Consider the following 14,367-nt stretch of genomic DNA (forward strand, 5'->3'; position numbering starts at 1 on the left):
TGGCTTTGTGTTTGCTAGGTAACAGACTCCATATTTATCCAATGGGGCTGAATTTTGGATATGTTATATTACACACCCATTGGAACAACTTTCATGAAGAATGTGGCCTCATCTGAGCTATGTAGGTTGCTGAAACAAAGCTTGCAATATGACCTACGAAACTGGGCTGGCAGGGGACTGTAGCCAAAATTGAGTTTGTCTTTAAGCTCTTCATCCATTCATCCAAATTAGGCCCTAACATGCATGGATTGCATCATTTACTATCCAAAGCCCTCATTATTACCTAAAGCTCAATGAACTGAAAGATAAACACAAAAACGATTAAAAGCACAAGTTTAACTCAAAAACATAACCAAATCATAAGCTAGAAGGGTACAAAATGATATGTAAATATGCACCGATCAAATACCCCCAAACCTAGATTTTGCTAGTCCTCGAGCAAAACAAAAGGAAAACAAAGATAAAAACAAACAAGAAGTTAACTAGACCACTTTCGTAGGTAACTCGATTGCATTGAGCATATGCAACAAGCCTTTAAACCTCTAGGCATCCCTAGTAGGAGGAGTTGTGTCTCCTGAGGGTTTAACAGATACGATACCCACAAACGTTTTTCGAACTCTACAAAACAAAATGGTTAGAAAACTTAATAGATTTGTTAGTCCTTAAGCAAAACAAAACAAAACAAAATACAAAAACGTTAACCTTCCAACCAAACAGAAATTTTAACTTCGTAGACATGGCTCAACAAGGAACAAAACAAGCACTAAGGAAGTTCTAAACATTATTAAAGTGCTACCACAATCTCACAAAAAATCATGCTCAAGGTGTGTGTGTGAAATAGCCATGAAGATACAACTCATGCTTCTCAAACAACGATATGAATTCCTGCAAGAATGAACACAAGTTTGCCAAGCTAAACCAAAATCAATAGGACTTTACTCATGGATGTAATGTAATGGTTAGAAAAGGAATGGATATTGAAACACAAAGTCTAAGGAACAAAGTAGAGCATGTCATATAAACAAGATCATTGACATTTGAAATGTAAGGCACATAAATTGAAAAGCTCACAACACCAGATTTTGCAATTGAATCACTTCAAAATTTGATTTTGACATTTACACACTTTGTATAAAATTTGGCCCAATTTTGCGGCTCTTTACCCTAGATCACCTTGATTTCTCCTTATATCACCCTAGGGTCGTGACTACATTGGCCACACTTCTTTTCTCTTTTTCTTTTGATTTTTATAGCTCATTTATTGCCTTGAATACATTACAATCTCAAATACAATCATACTCTACATGTTCCCTAGATGGTAGGATATTTAATAGATGATAAGGTGATAGAAACAAATGGCTAAGTGTTTGGGCACAAAAGGGTTTACAATGGAATATGTATTGTATGGGTTGATGGAGGAAAAAGAAAGAGGCTTAACAAAGATGGCCTAAATCATATCTTAGTTATAAACTTGACATTCCAGTGAATCACACAAGCAAAAATGCATACAATTGGGTAAGACATGCAAGAGTTGTATAATCATGGCTAAAGTGCATAGAAAGCTCAAGCATAATTATGTGAGACTTAGCTAGCAAAAGAATAAGATTCAGACCTAACACAATGCTTATCAAATTCCTAAGAGCCATATTAGAAGTTAGACTCAAGATTTATCATTGGTGTGGGAAGGAAAACTGAAAATGACGAAAAGAAAAGAAACATAAAAGAAAAACGTGAGGTTTCAAATTGCTATTCTGCTCAATTTCAACATATAATCTGTTTTGACATGTAACTTTCAAACCACTTGGTCAAATTTAACGTTCTTTATGTCGTTGGATTCAGCATGAAAAAATGAAGAACACAGCGTGGACCAAACCTTCAAAACAGTAGCAGAAAAAAAAAATTGTAGCAATGAAGAAGCCTACGTTTTCAGACACAAACATAAAAACTAAAAAAAAACTTTCCAGCAACTAAAAAAAAAACTTTCCAGCACCCCCAAACTTAAATGATGCATTGTCCTCAATGTTAAAGCAAAGTAAAGATGATTGAGAACATGTAAATGATAAGGGGAAAAGTTAAGAAGAAGGTTTAGAAAGAAAAAAAAATAAAAATGAATATATAAGCAACTCACGGATGACCAGTTAAGGGCCTCAGAAAACACAGCCAGGGGATCCGGGAAGATTGGAGGGGTCACAATGGTCCCGCTTAAAACCCAAACTTCTTTGACACCGAAGGTGTCGCCTAAAGAACTCCTAGACACTGTATTGACGGAAGTGCTCACTGGAGTTACCATAAGTCAGCTTATATGAAAAATCTTTTTAAATTTTTAAATTTTTTAAAAAAATTTATTTATAAAAAAAAAAAAAAAAAAGAAACAGAAATTTAAAATAATAACAAGTAAAGAGAAATGATTGAAATGCTCCCCCTTGAAGCGATTAGGTCGAGCGTGATGCATTTGGAGGTCGCGACTTCTCCCACTACTCCACACTTCCTATCTTTGAAGTTGCCATCTCTCTCCATTTTTATTGAGCTATTTACATTGCTAAAACAAACACACACAAAAACTTGAAACGGAATTAAAGGATTACGAAATATAAAAAAAAACTAAAAATGAAAGGGAAAAATCAACACAAGTCCAATTCCATGCTTCAAAGCAACAAGCACCAATGGGTTGTGTAAGCTGGGACTTAAACCCAGTTCTCCTGCTTGTTGGGCAATTGTCCTTTTCTGTTGGACTACAAACACAACTTGTCCATTAACGTCATTAACTTTAAAACTTGAAATTGTCTAGTTAAGAAAAAAAAATAAAGTAGGAAAGCCAAATAGAATCAAACAATGTTACCGATCCCCGGCAACGGCGCCAAAAACTTGTTGTGTAGATACAGCTGCACCAAAATGGATTCAGTTGCATCCTCAACTTGTGATACTCGCAAGTGCACGAGCCGTTTGGTAGTATAGCGTATGTAAGTGCGAGGTCGATCCCACGAGGATTGGTGATTGAATGATCCAATTCATTTCTCCTACACAAAACAGAAATGAAAAAGAAAGGAAATAAATAAAACAAGGAAGAAAGAAAATAACTAACTCAAGTAGATAAGTTCCCAAGTTCAATTAGATTAACGGATTGATTCTAGCTAATGTATGATTAAGCCATGGTGTTTGGTCATAACCTTGTGTTCCTAATTCCCTAATTTGATCATTTGTTGTCTAACCTAAAATTAAGCATTAGGAACCCATTAAGCATAGAAGAACAATTTAAACAACCAAGCATGTATCTAATCCCTGTTGTCGAATGTCCATACATACTCTTCCTATTCATAGTTCAATTCGAATTAAAGCATTGTGTCTACTCTTAATTCAAACCAAGATAGCTAACATGCAAGCCTAAATGGTGATCAATCATTCAAACTAGCACATTAACTTATAAGCATAATGAATAAGAACAAAAATCATAATTGAAACTTGGAAACTAATCAAACTTGAAACTAAAGAAAAGAATTTACATAACAATGAAAATTAAGTAGAACTTGGAAAAACTTAAGGAGAATTTCAGCACAAAGATCTCATTATAACAATTGAAAACTAGAAAATGAAACTAAGAGAATTTGAGGGAGAGAAGGGAAGGGAGCTCTAGAGAAGTGTTTGAGAGCTCCCCCCCTTGGGGTGTGTTTACAAGCTTGGGAAACCTCACTATATATAGGCCTAAGGAAGCTGAAAATCTGAATTAAGTATGGCTAATGCATACAACACTTGTTTTATAAAATCTGAAATGGTTGATGCACTTCACTAATGCATACAACACTTCCATTATAAAATCTGAAATGGTTGATACACTTCACTAATAAATCCCACCAGCAGCCCTAGCTCATCTTCATGTCACCATGACCAAGCTTCCAACCAGAAATAATAGCTCATCATGAGGTCAGCATGACCAGCAACTTCAAGGGCTTACGAATTGGGCTTCCCTTAAGCAAATTAAGACTTTAAGCACTCAAACTTGAAGTTCAGAATGTCTTCTTTCCAGCCATATATCATTTGGGCCAATCCAAGGTCTGAGGAGGAAGTTAAGGCCAAAACAAATTGCTAACTCATTTTGCGCGCTGATAAAATCCATTCTGAGCATGGCTTTGTGTTTGCTAGGTAACAGACTCCATATTAATCCAATGGGGCTGAATTTTGGATATGTTATATTACACACCCATTGGAACAACTTTCATGAAGAATGTGGCCTCATCCGAGCTATGTAGGTTGCTGAAACAAAGCTTGCAATATGACCTACGAAACTGGGCTGGCAGGGGACTGTAGCCAAAATTGAGTTTGTCTTTAAGCTCTTCATCCATTCATCCAAATTAGGCCCTAACATGCATGGATTGCATCATTTACTATCCAAAGCCCTCATTATTACCTAAAGCTCAATGAACTGAAAGATAAACACAAAAACGATTAAAAGCACAAGTTTAACTCAAAAACATAACCAAATCATAAGCTAGAAGGGTACAAAATGATATGTAAATATGCACCGATCAGGCACAGAGAATTTTCTTGACAGTTTTTTCTTTTTTTCGAACCTGGGCCTGGTAAATTTAATATTGTTGTGTGTTATTCATCTCACAAAGAGGGATATATATACACGTAGGGTTACAATCCTAATCCCACTATCACAGGGAGTAATTACATGACTATAATAGGAAATCTAATATTACAAAGACTTACCTAAAATATAATACAAAAGTCAACAATCCTTAGGAAAGTCGCAAAACATTGCCTTATTGTATTCTTATACTGACCCAAATAAAAACTGTATTCTTACATGTAGTCAAGTTGAAAAGCTTAGTTGTCCTAGATGTTTTTTCCGACCAACCACGGTCGATTCGGCCACTTTAACTGCTACCAAATCCTTCTTTAATGGAGGGATCTTCATCCCGACCACCAGACCCTTGATATCTAAATCACCAACGACGGTTTACTCCTCCATTCCTATTCCAATAAAATATTTTTATTTCTATTTTAAGAATAATTCCATTCTATTACTCCATGTCCTATAGACCAAGAACTAATACATCCTAGTCCATTCACACCTAGCAATTACAAAGATTTAAATTTAGTTAGGTATAGTTTTCAATAGTAACTCATCATTTTAGTTTATAAAATATTTAATTTATATATTTATTGTTCTAAATAAGACAAAAATTAAACTCATGGAGAAGCAATTTGTGTGGATCCACTGTGACATATCAAGCCATAAGCCAACTGGCTAGTCATCACCTTTCCCCTTCCTTTTTTGACTTAATCTCATGAGCATATGGACAGTGCTACTTTATTCAATTCTGAAAATGAACTCCATGTCCTTGTCCCTTGTCTCGCAAGAAAACCAATAAGTATCTCACATTTTTCAGCTTAAATAATGTTGACTTTTGAAAATGGTTGTCCTTGGTCAGCAAGTAAGCCCCAAAAGCCCCTTCTCATTTGTCACACTAGTCTTCACTTTACCAATATATAAGACATATTGGCGTATGTAATAATGCGGTGACATAACTAGAAAGATGGCCAAGCATAATCCTGACCTAATTATGTGCCGGAAGCAACCCGGAATAGCCATTGGAAGGTTGTGTGAAAAGTGTGATGGCAAGTGCGTAATCTGCGATTCTTTGGTGCGCGCTTGCACGCTTGTTCGGGTGTGCGATGAGTGCAACTATGGATCATTCCAGGGCCGGTGTGTTGTGTGTGGAGGGGTTGGAATTTCTGACGCTTACTACTGCAAAGAGTGTACTCAGCTGGAAAAAGACAGAGACGGGTGTCCCAAAATTGTGAATTTGGGAAGTGCCAAAACCGATCTGTTCTATGAACGTAAAAAGTATGGTTTCAAGAAAAGATGATCACTTGACGAATAATTGGCAATTTCACCGATGAAGTTTGGCTTAGCTCCCCTCAAATCATGTTGTCGTTTTTAGTTTTTTTGGGTTTGTAATACCTCTACGATGTTTTTTTTTTTTCTGGATGAATAAGCTCCTGATATTTCATTAATGTTTTACGGGGATACATTTATCATTAAAAAGATTACGTACTAAACCAAGAGGACATTGATCATATTTAATGGAATTCGTTGTATTTATTTTATTTTATATGTCGGATACATAATTTTTATTAAACAATATAACAACAATCGAAGAAGATGAATGTTTCTAGCTCAGCGAGTAAACTGAGATGTCTCCTAGCAAGTGAGATTGTCCCCGGGAGCAACACCAAGTTGGATACAATATTCAGTGAAATACTCAACGCGTTTCTGAACAGTGGCAGGGTTTCCACCATCACATTCAAGGGCACCATTAATGGCTCGTATTGTTGCGCCGAAACCTTCTCCGATGACAGGTCGGACGCTGTTCATCCAATACCACAACGCCGTCTTGAAGGAGATGATGGGGTCATTGGCAACGGTTTCAGGAGAGTTTAATCCATCAAAGCCAATGCTCTCTCCGGCTGGGCCGTAGTTGAAGTTCCATGATAGTTGGATTGGTCCACGCCCGTAGTAGCCCTTGTTTGGCTTGCATGGATATTGTGTGTTGCTCTCATCACAGTAGTCCTTTGAGGGTCCATCTATCTCTTCTATGTAGCAGAAATCTGCACAATCAAACATCATTTTTACTTCAGTTTTTGGGATCCTTTGCTAATTGCGTTTTTGGGTTATATGTAAAATAGCACAATTTAATCAACCTCATATTAATGGCTTAAATATCTATTTATAGAATAAACCTATTTGTATTATCTTAAGTTTTTAATTGGCCACGTAGTGTACAATCTCTCTAATAGAACTAAGACTCATCTACAAAGTGATGTAACTTTGTAGTTTCTACTAGGGGTAACAATTAATGGAGCGAATCAGGCCAGGGTACACCATTACTATCTCTTTTCCCCCATTACCGCCTCCATACTCATAATATTCAAATTGTGGATTCCCCATCCTCGTCGCCCCATTAAAAAAAACAGATAAAAAAATTGAAAATTTTGAACAAGAAAAGAAAAGAAAATATCTATTTTCTACTTCTATTATTGGAGAGATAGTACCGTCAGTTAACTTGATACTACGTGTTTGACCGTAGGCACTACTACAACAATCATAAAATGAATTACATTCTGGACCAACATATGCCAAAAATGAATAAAGTGGAAGAAATAATTGATGAGAGAATAAAGAACTTACGTCCAGTCTCATGGGTGACATGGGCAAAGAAGGCAGCAATCTCACGCTTAGAGTCGTCAATGGAGCCAATCTTACCGAACTGATCATAAGACTTGAGAGCCTCAAGAAAGGTAGCTCGGGAATAAAAGTTCTTGCCGGCACAGCTTGCCTCGGCTTGGCCAATTATGCTGTTGAAGAATTCGGGCGTGACGATGTCAGCCACCGACACATCGCTAGTGCTCGGGGTTAGAGGTGCCGTCTTGCACGGCCCTGCTTGGCACCCGGTGCCGCAGTAGTCATCACTTGTGCCACAATACCCATATTTGCTACAACACAAGTCTGAAGCACACCCACAATTTTGTGCCTCCACATACCCAGCTACAGCTGCAGCTACAATAAGAAGGGTTAGAAATATGTTGCTGGGTACAATGATTTGAGCCATTTTGGTTTCTAAGGCAGGGAATGAGTGATGGAGAATGAAGGTAGAGTTGATTATTATTTATAGTGGAGAATATGAATAATAATGTGGGTAGGCCACATGTGTAGTTGTGGGTTTGAATTTTGTGAGTTGGGTTTCAAAGTGGATTTAATTTTCTAGAAGGAGAGGGTTGACTGACTGATCTCAGGGTTGACTTTTGACTTTGGCCATGGATGTAGGACAATTGATCCTCTGTTAAGACTTCTCAGGCTCAAACAGGAAGAATAACGTGTGAACTATTAACTCAGAAACATGAAGGGAAAAAAAAAGTCAAACATTCTAGGCTCCTTCGCAAATTGGTAGAGCAACCTCCATATATTTAATTGACCCCTAAAATAAATAAAAAACACTATGTTGGCAGTGGCATAACCGAAACATCAAATCGGCTGATAATAAAACATTATTCTCTTTTTATATATAAAAATATCAATTGGCTAAAGTGGTGGCAATGAAGTTTATTAATTTCTTGGGAAAGTAACGAGTGATGAGTGTATCATGTGTCACATAGCATAATCGTAGTGGAGCCAAAAAACTTGGACTTATCTCGGGTGAGCTGAGTGATTAAGTTTTTTAAATTTTATTTATCAGAGTCAGAGCGTTACAAGAAAAATCAATAATGGACACAAATATTTATGGTATTGGATGGGGTGGTTGTAAGGACTATCTGCAACCAATGAGTAATAGATACGATATACAATCCTTTTCATTTTTAAGATTCGAGAATACAATGGGTTGGTGGGCTACTGGAAGGGAATTAAAGAGAAAGAGGAGAGAGGCATGGGAGTAAGTAGAGATGGATTTTGATTTGTTTTCAGGAAATGATGAGAACAGTAATTTGGCATTTTCAAAGTTTGTACTTATGCCACTGTCTTCTTCCAAAAAAATAAGGAAGAATTAATCATATAATATCACTGCGTTGAATTTCATGCTTATAAGTTATATATATGTATCAAAGTTATTGTTTGTAACCAGTCCGTCAAGGCAGTTTTGGGTGCATGAAAAAGAGTTCATGTTCTTGGCGGCTATCTAACGAAGCCGCATGGTTGACCCAAAACAAAAAACAAAAGATCAAGTCGCATGTCGGCATGTGAAAAGAGAATATAAAAACCAAAAGTTAGAGGTAAAATTGTGCCTGTTGACTTTTGCTATATTGCGTCTTGGTGTATTGCCCTGGGCCACCTGTAATTGTCCACGTTTAGCAGGTCAACCATTCACGCTTACTTGACTAGCTCAAAGCCCGAGAGCACCTTTTGAAGCTTTGGCACTTTATTCAGCTGGTCCTTGCATTAATTTGATGTGCAAAATGTGTTTTTTTCATGGTGGTTTTTATGACGAGGTGTATATGATAGTTGAGAAGGGAAGAAATTGAGAGACTGAGTTCTATGTTGTGTGAAAAGTATGACGGCAAGTGTGTAATCTGCGATTCTTTGGTGCGCCCTTGCACGTTTGTTCGTGTGTGTGATGAGTGCAACTACGGATTGTTCCAGGGCCGGTGTGTAGTGTGTGGGGGGGTTGGAATTTCTGACGCTTACTACTGCAAAGAGTGTACTCAGCTGGAGAAAGATATAGATGGGTGTCCCAAAATTGTGAATTTGGGAAGTGCCAAAACCGATCTATTCTATGAACGCAAAAAGTATGGTTTAAAGAAAAGATGATCACTTGACGATTAATTGGCAATTTGACCGATGAAGTTCGGCTTAGCTCCCCTAAAATCATGTTGTTGTTTTCAATTTTTTTGGGTTTGTAATACCTCTACGATGTTTTTTTTTGGGATGAATAAGCTCATTTACGGGCATATAATTATCATTACACTACCACGAAAATCGCAATAGACAACGGGAATCCACTGTCTTGTAGACAGTTTTTAAACCCTCATGAAATCGACCGTCATCTTTTGCTGCATAAAACCATGACGGTAAATTAACGACGTTGTTACAACATACTAAATCATCTCTAAATAAGAACAGACGTTTAATTAATATAAAAACATCAAAAAAGGCCAACTTCGACAAGCTTAGAAGACGGCTTTAGAAACCTTGCGTCGTCTAAAGGAGATAACATGTCACAACTTACCCACGTCTCGACGTAACACAGAGTAACCACAACCCAAAAGATTAACTTACCGTTGTTCAGAATACCTTCCATGACGGTACATTAAAATAAACAGTCGTGATTAATAAATATTCCACGATGCTTCTAGTCCATACCGACGTGCAAATGAAGTAGTAACGGTTGTAAATATGGAAAGAACGTAGTTATTACTATATACGACGATGCTATTGTTTCACAACCGACATCTAATTAATATAAAAAACAGCAAAAAAGGCAACTTGGATAAGCTTAGACGACACTTTTTGGAACGTTGTGTCGTCTAAAGGAGATAACATGTACAATTTATCCATGTCCTACCATAACATAGAGTAACGACGACCTTAAATATTACGTAATGGTCATTCAAAACGACGTCGACAGTATAAATATAGACGTGGTTACTATGCTACACTGCGCTTGTAACACCAATATCATTGTGTGTATTTTGTGAGACGACGGTAGGTGTCATTTTAATAACGTTCAGAAGAACTTTCATTGTAACAACCCGGTCCTAAAATTTTAGTTAAATATTAAATTGTTCAAGAAAATGACAATTTTACCCTGGGAATATTTAAATGATTTAAGAGTTGACTTTTGTTTGGGGAAAATTTTGACGAAATTGTAACATCCCGGTCTGAAGGAGTAATAAAATATTTAAAATAAGAGGAAATAAATTTAAATGAGAAAGTAAATTGAAATAAACAATAAAATAAAATGATTTGAATTAATTAAAGTTTTGGAAGATTAAAATATTATTTAATATAAAAGGGGCAAAAATTTAATTTTAAGTTTGGGAAAGAATTTGGAAACTTAAATTGGACCGTTGCATAGAGCACGTTGAGATGAGTCCGTAGACATGTAGTGGGCTCAAATCAGAGTTGTAACGAAAAAGTGATGATCTACGGAAGCTCAGTGGCATAACCGTAAATATTTCGAAGTTCAGTTTTTTTTTTTAAACCCAAATTTTCTTCTCTTGGAGGACACCACCAGCCAACTTCAGACCTTGATTTCTCCCAACTCCGGTCACCATTTCAAGCAAGACCGGTCCCAAACGAACCACCTCACTTCCCTCTTCCAGTCTCAGCCCATCCTAGCCTCGATCCGCTGTCTTGGTCACCGGAAACTGCCACGAAACAGGGTTGTTTTGACAGTTTTTGACGGAATTTCACAGAGCTCGTTCAGACACCTCCAGCCACCATTTTCGTTGAATTTCGTATGATTTTCTATCCTTTCAATGTGTTCTAGCTGCTGGTTGTGTAATTTAGGAGACATTTCTGAGCTTGTGTGGGTAATTAAGCGATAGAAGTTTCGGCCGATTTCAACCTCCGATTCCGGCCACTTCCGTCGACTTTTTGGGGTAGATCCAAGAACAAAAGTTGCTTCACTCTATGTGGTGATCATGTAGGTATAATTCTTGACCCGCGGTTTGGAGATTTTCCTGATCGCCGGAATCGCTTTGGACAACCACGCGTTGCCGGCGTGTGGGGGCGCGTGGGCCACTTTTTGGCCTGTCCTTGAGTCCTAAAATCATCCTCATGTCGTCCTGAGCACAACGGTATACTTGGATATGAATTTGGTTATCATTTGATCGTCAATTGGATATCGCATATTAGACGTTATCCGAGTTTGACAGGTTCGGACCGTTGGATCGACTCTAATTCAATATATGTTGATCTAGGCATTCTTAGAATCGTGCAAGAATTCGCGGATCGTGAATCGGAACCCCGGATGTTCCGATTCAGTAAAACTGGATTGGAAGATAGAGGAAGAAAAAGGGAAAAGAATATAATCACTTCACTTTTGTACAATATTTTTTTGTATGAAAGTGGGTTTGCAAATGCGTCTCGTGATCTGTTAATATATGTATATTTTTATTTTTATTTTATTTTAATGTTATTGTTATTTTTACTTTTGTTTCTATTTCTATTATTATTATAAATGAATTAGAGGAAGTCCAGTGAGTGGACTTTTGTTTTATAAATGATTTTATGCAATTAAGTTTTGTTATTTGATCTTGAATGAGTCGTTAGGAATTTTACTTTCCAAGCATGATTGTTGGATTTCAAATATTTTTACTATATTCTGCTTATATATATAAGTTCAGCATGGCTTAAAAGTAGAAAGGATAGTGGCAACAAAATTGAAGGATGGATGAGAAATAGTATTTATGATTTTCCAAGAAATGTTTTTTTTTTCTAAACCACCATAGGTACTCATGTTGCCTTCGTAATAAATTTTGCTTTGGAATACATGGTTGCCTTCGGTTATGTCAGCACGTTTGATAGTTGCCCCACAAGTCTTAGGGATATCCGGACCGTACGGAGCAAGGAATGCGGATTAGGTTGACTAAATGTCCCCTGAATCCTGCGAGGATTGCGGCTCGAGTCGACTTTGTGTTACCGAGACCTGCGAGGACGTGTCAATGCTTTAAACCGAGTTAATGATTTATGTAAATGTGTGAATTGTTATATAAATATAAATATGCATGTTCGGTTTCTGTACGAGTATGGCATGTGAATGTCATTGAGCATATCACTGACTTGAGAACTTGGATGGATTTGTAATCACAATGGACAATAAGTTACTAGGTGCAGCTACGAGGCTAAGTGATTGAAAAGCTGTCAGCTGATTTATTTTGAAATCTGATATCGTATTTATGTTGTTCTAAAAGTTGGGATTAATTTCAGTTGATAGAATGAGCTAATTGATTCAAAGAGGCCTGAGGCCATAAGGTTTTGATGTTTGAATGTATGTATTATGTCATTGTGCACGCTAAACGATTGAGGACATTAAATTGCATGTTTTATACTGGTAAAATTTTTGGGAAACGAGCAAATTACAGGGGAGACTCTGCCGAATTTTCGGCAGAAGTCAAACTTGAAGTTAAATTTTGATTCTAGTTAGAAGGGTATTTTGGTCAAGTGTGCTCGACACTTGCCAGGTGTCAGACATGCACAGGGTTTGGCTCAAATTCCAAAGTGGAATTTGGGTCGGGTCCTATCAACTTGGTATCAAAACATTAGGTTGAATTCCTGTAGACATAAGGCATAAGGCATAAGGTTGAATTCCTGTCAACTTGGTATCAGAACATTAGGTTTAAGACATAAGGCAGAAGTTGAAAATCAACTTAATAGAAAAATAAAAATATTAAGGTCAGATAGAGGAGGGAAATATGAATCCACTGCCTTTGCTGAATTCTGTGCATTACATGGAATTGTTCATCAAACAACAGCACCATACACACCACAACATAATGGTGTTGCTGAAAGAAAAAATATAACATTTAAAGATATGATAAATTCCATGTTAAACAGTTCAGGGGCTCCACACAACCTATGGGGTGAAACCCTACTTACTGCAAATGTATATTGAATCGAATCCCACAAAAGAAGACTAATAAGTGTCCACATGAAATTTGGAAAGGGAGATTGCCCACTTATAAAATTCTGAAAGTGTGGGGTTGCCTAGCAAAAGTACTCCCTTTGCAAAAACGAACTAAACTTGGACCAAAAACAATTGACTGTGTTTTTATTGGTTTAGAATCTAATAGTGTTGCATATAGATTTTTAGTTTTTAAATATGAGATTTCAGACCTACATGCAAACACTATCTCAGAATCTGTTGATGCTGTATTTTATGAAGACATATATGTAACAACCCAATCCTTAATTATTATTTAACAAATTTTTTAATGAGGAAAAAGACTAAACTACCCTTAGAATATTTTATTAGGTTTTAAGTTGACTTGTTGACTGGGGAAGAATTTGGGAAAACTACTTGTACCTTTGCGTAGAGCACGACGAAACGAGTCCGTAGACACGTAGTGGACTCGAATCGAAACAGTAACGAAGAAATTACGAGCAAATTACGAAAAAGGGCAAAACAGTAATTTGCTGAAATCAGATTTTAAAAACATCTGGTTCTCCTTTCTCTCTCCCCACTCTTCTTCCTTCTCACGATCAAACCCTCCTCCCCGTTACTGTTCACCCGAAACCACCCAAGCCACCTAGCCACCGCCACGCCGCCCAGACCGGCCAAGAACGAACCGGCGTCACACCGCCACCGCAGCTCGCCCTTCTCCCCGCTGTCCGCCGCCTGGAGCTCGTCGGAAAACCACGAAAAACTGCTGTTTTTCAGTCAAAACTTCCGACGTTCGTACGCCGTCGTCCGGCCACCAAATCAAGTGATTGAGGTATGGTTTTTCGACTGATTTTCATGCTCTAGCTGTTGGTTGGGTAGGTTTTTAGAGATTTTGAAGTTTGACAGGTTGTTTTACGAGTTTAGTTACTGCCGATTTTGTGTCGCCATTTTCAGTCACTTCCGGCCACTTTTTGGCCATAGTCGAAGAACAAAAGTGGTTCCAAATAGGGTATATTACCTAGGATAGGAGTTTGGGCCGACGTTGTGGGGAAAATCCGGTCACCGGAAATTGTTAGGCACACCCACACGCTGCCGGCGCGTGGGCGGCGTGTGGGCCAGGTAACAGGAGCCACTCTTGGTCCTAGAATAATCCTCGTGTCCTCACGAGCGCGTAGGATTTCGCGGATCTCAATTTGGATAACGTTTAAACCCCGAACGGATCTCGCATAGTACGTGATTTCCGGGTTCATTACGGTTGGATCGT

At 37.7% G+C, this 14,367-nt stretch overlaps 1 protein-coding gene and 1 pseudogene across 1 annotated transcript; one reads left to right on the forward strand and one right to left on the reverse strand.

Moving 5' to 3' along the window:
* Window positions 1-5,526: 5,526 nt before the first annotated feature.
* LOC110744678 (PHD finger-like domain-containing protein 5A pseudogene) lies at window positions 5,527-5,975 on the forward strand (annotated as a pseudogene).
* A 109-nt stretch (window positions 5,976-6,084) lies between these two features.
* On the reverse strand, window positions 6,085-7,654 carry LOC110747540 (endochitinase EP3-like). The gene is made up of 2 exons (XM_088248987.1): window positions 7,196-7,654; window positions 6,085-6,615 (listed from the first exon to the last, which is right to left on the reverse strand). The coding sequence occupies exons 1-2, from the start codon at window positions 7,614-7,616 to the stop codon at window positions 6,209-6,211; spliced, it is 828 nt and encodes a 275-aa protein (XP_088105113.1). The 5' UTR covers window positions 7,617-7,654; the 3' UTR covers window positions 6,085-6,208.
* Window positions 7,655-14,367: the final 6,713 nt, after the last annotated feature.

This window comes from Prunus avium, chromosome 1 (genome assembly GCF_965620075.1).
Source record: "Prunus avium chromosome 1, drPruAviu1.hap1.1, whole genome shotgun sequence".
NCBI lineage: Eukaryota > Viridiplantae > Streptophyta > Magnoliopsida > Rosales > Rosaceae > Prunus > Prunus avium.

Coding starts and splice junctions, on each gene's coding strand:
- LOC110747540 (XM_088248987.1), bottom strand. CDS start 7,616: ATGGCTCAAATCATTGTACCCAGCAACATATTTCTAACCCTTCTTATT. Junction 6,616..7,195: donor TGTCACCCATGAGACTGGAC/GTAAGTTCTTTA, acceptor TTGATTGTGCAG/ATTTCTGCTACATAGAAGAG.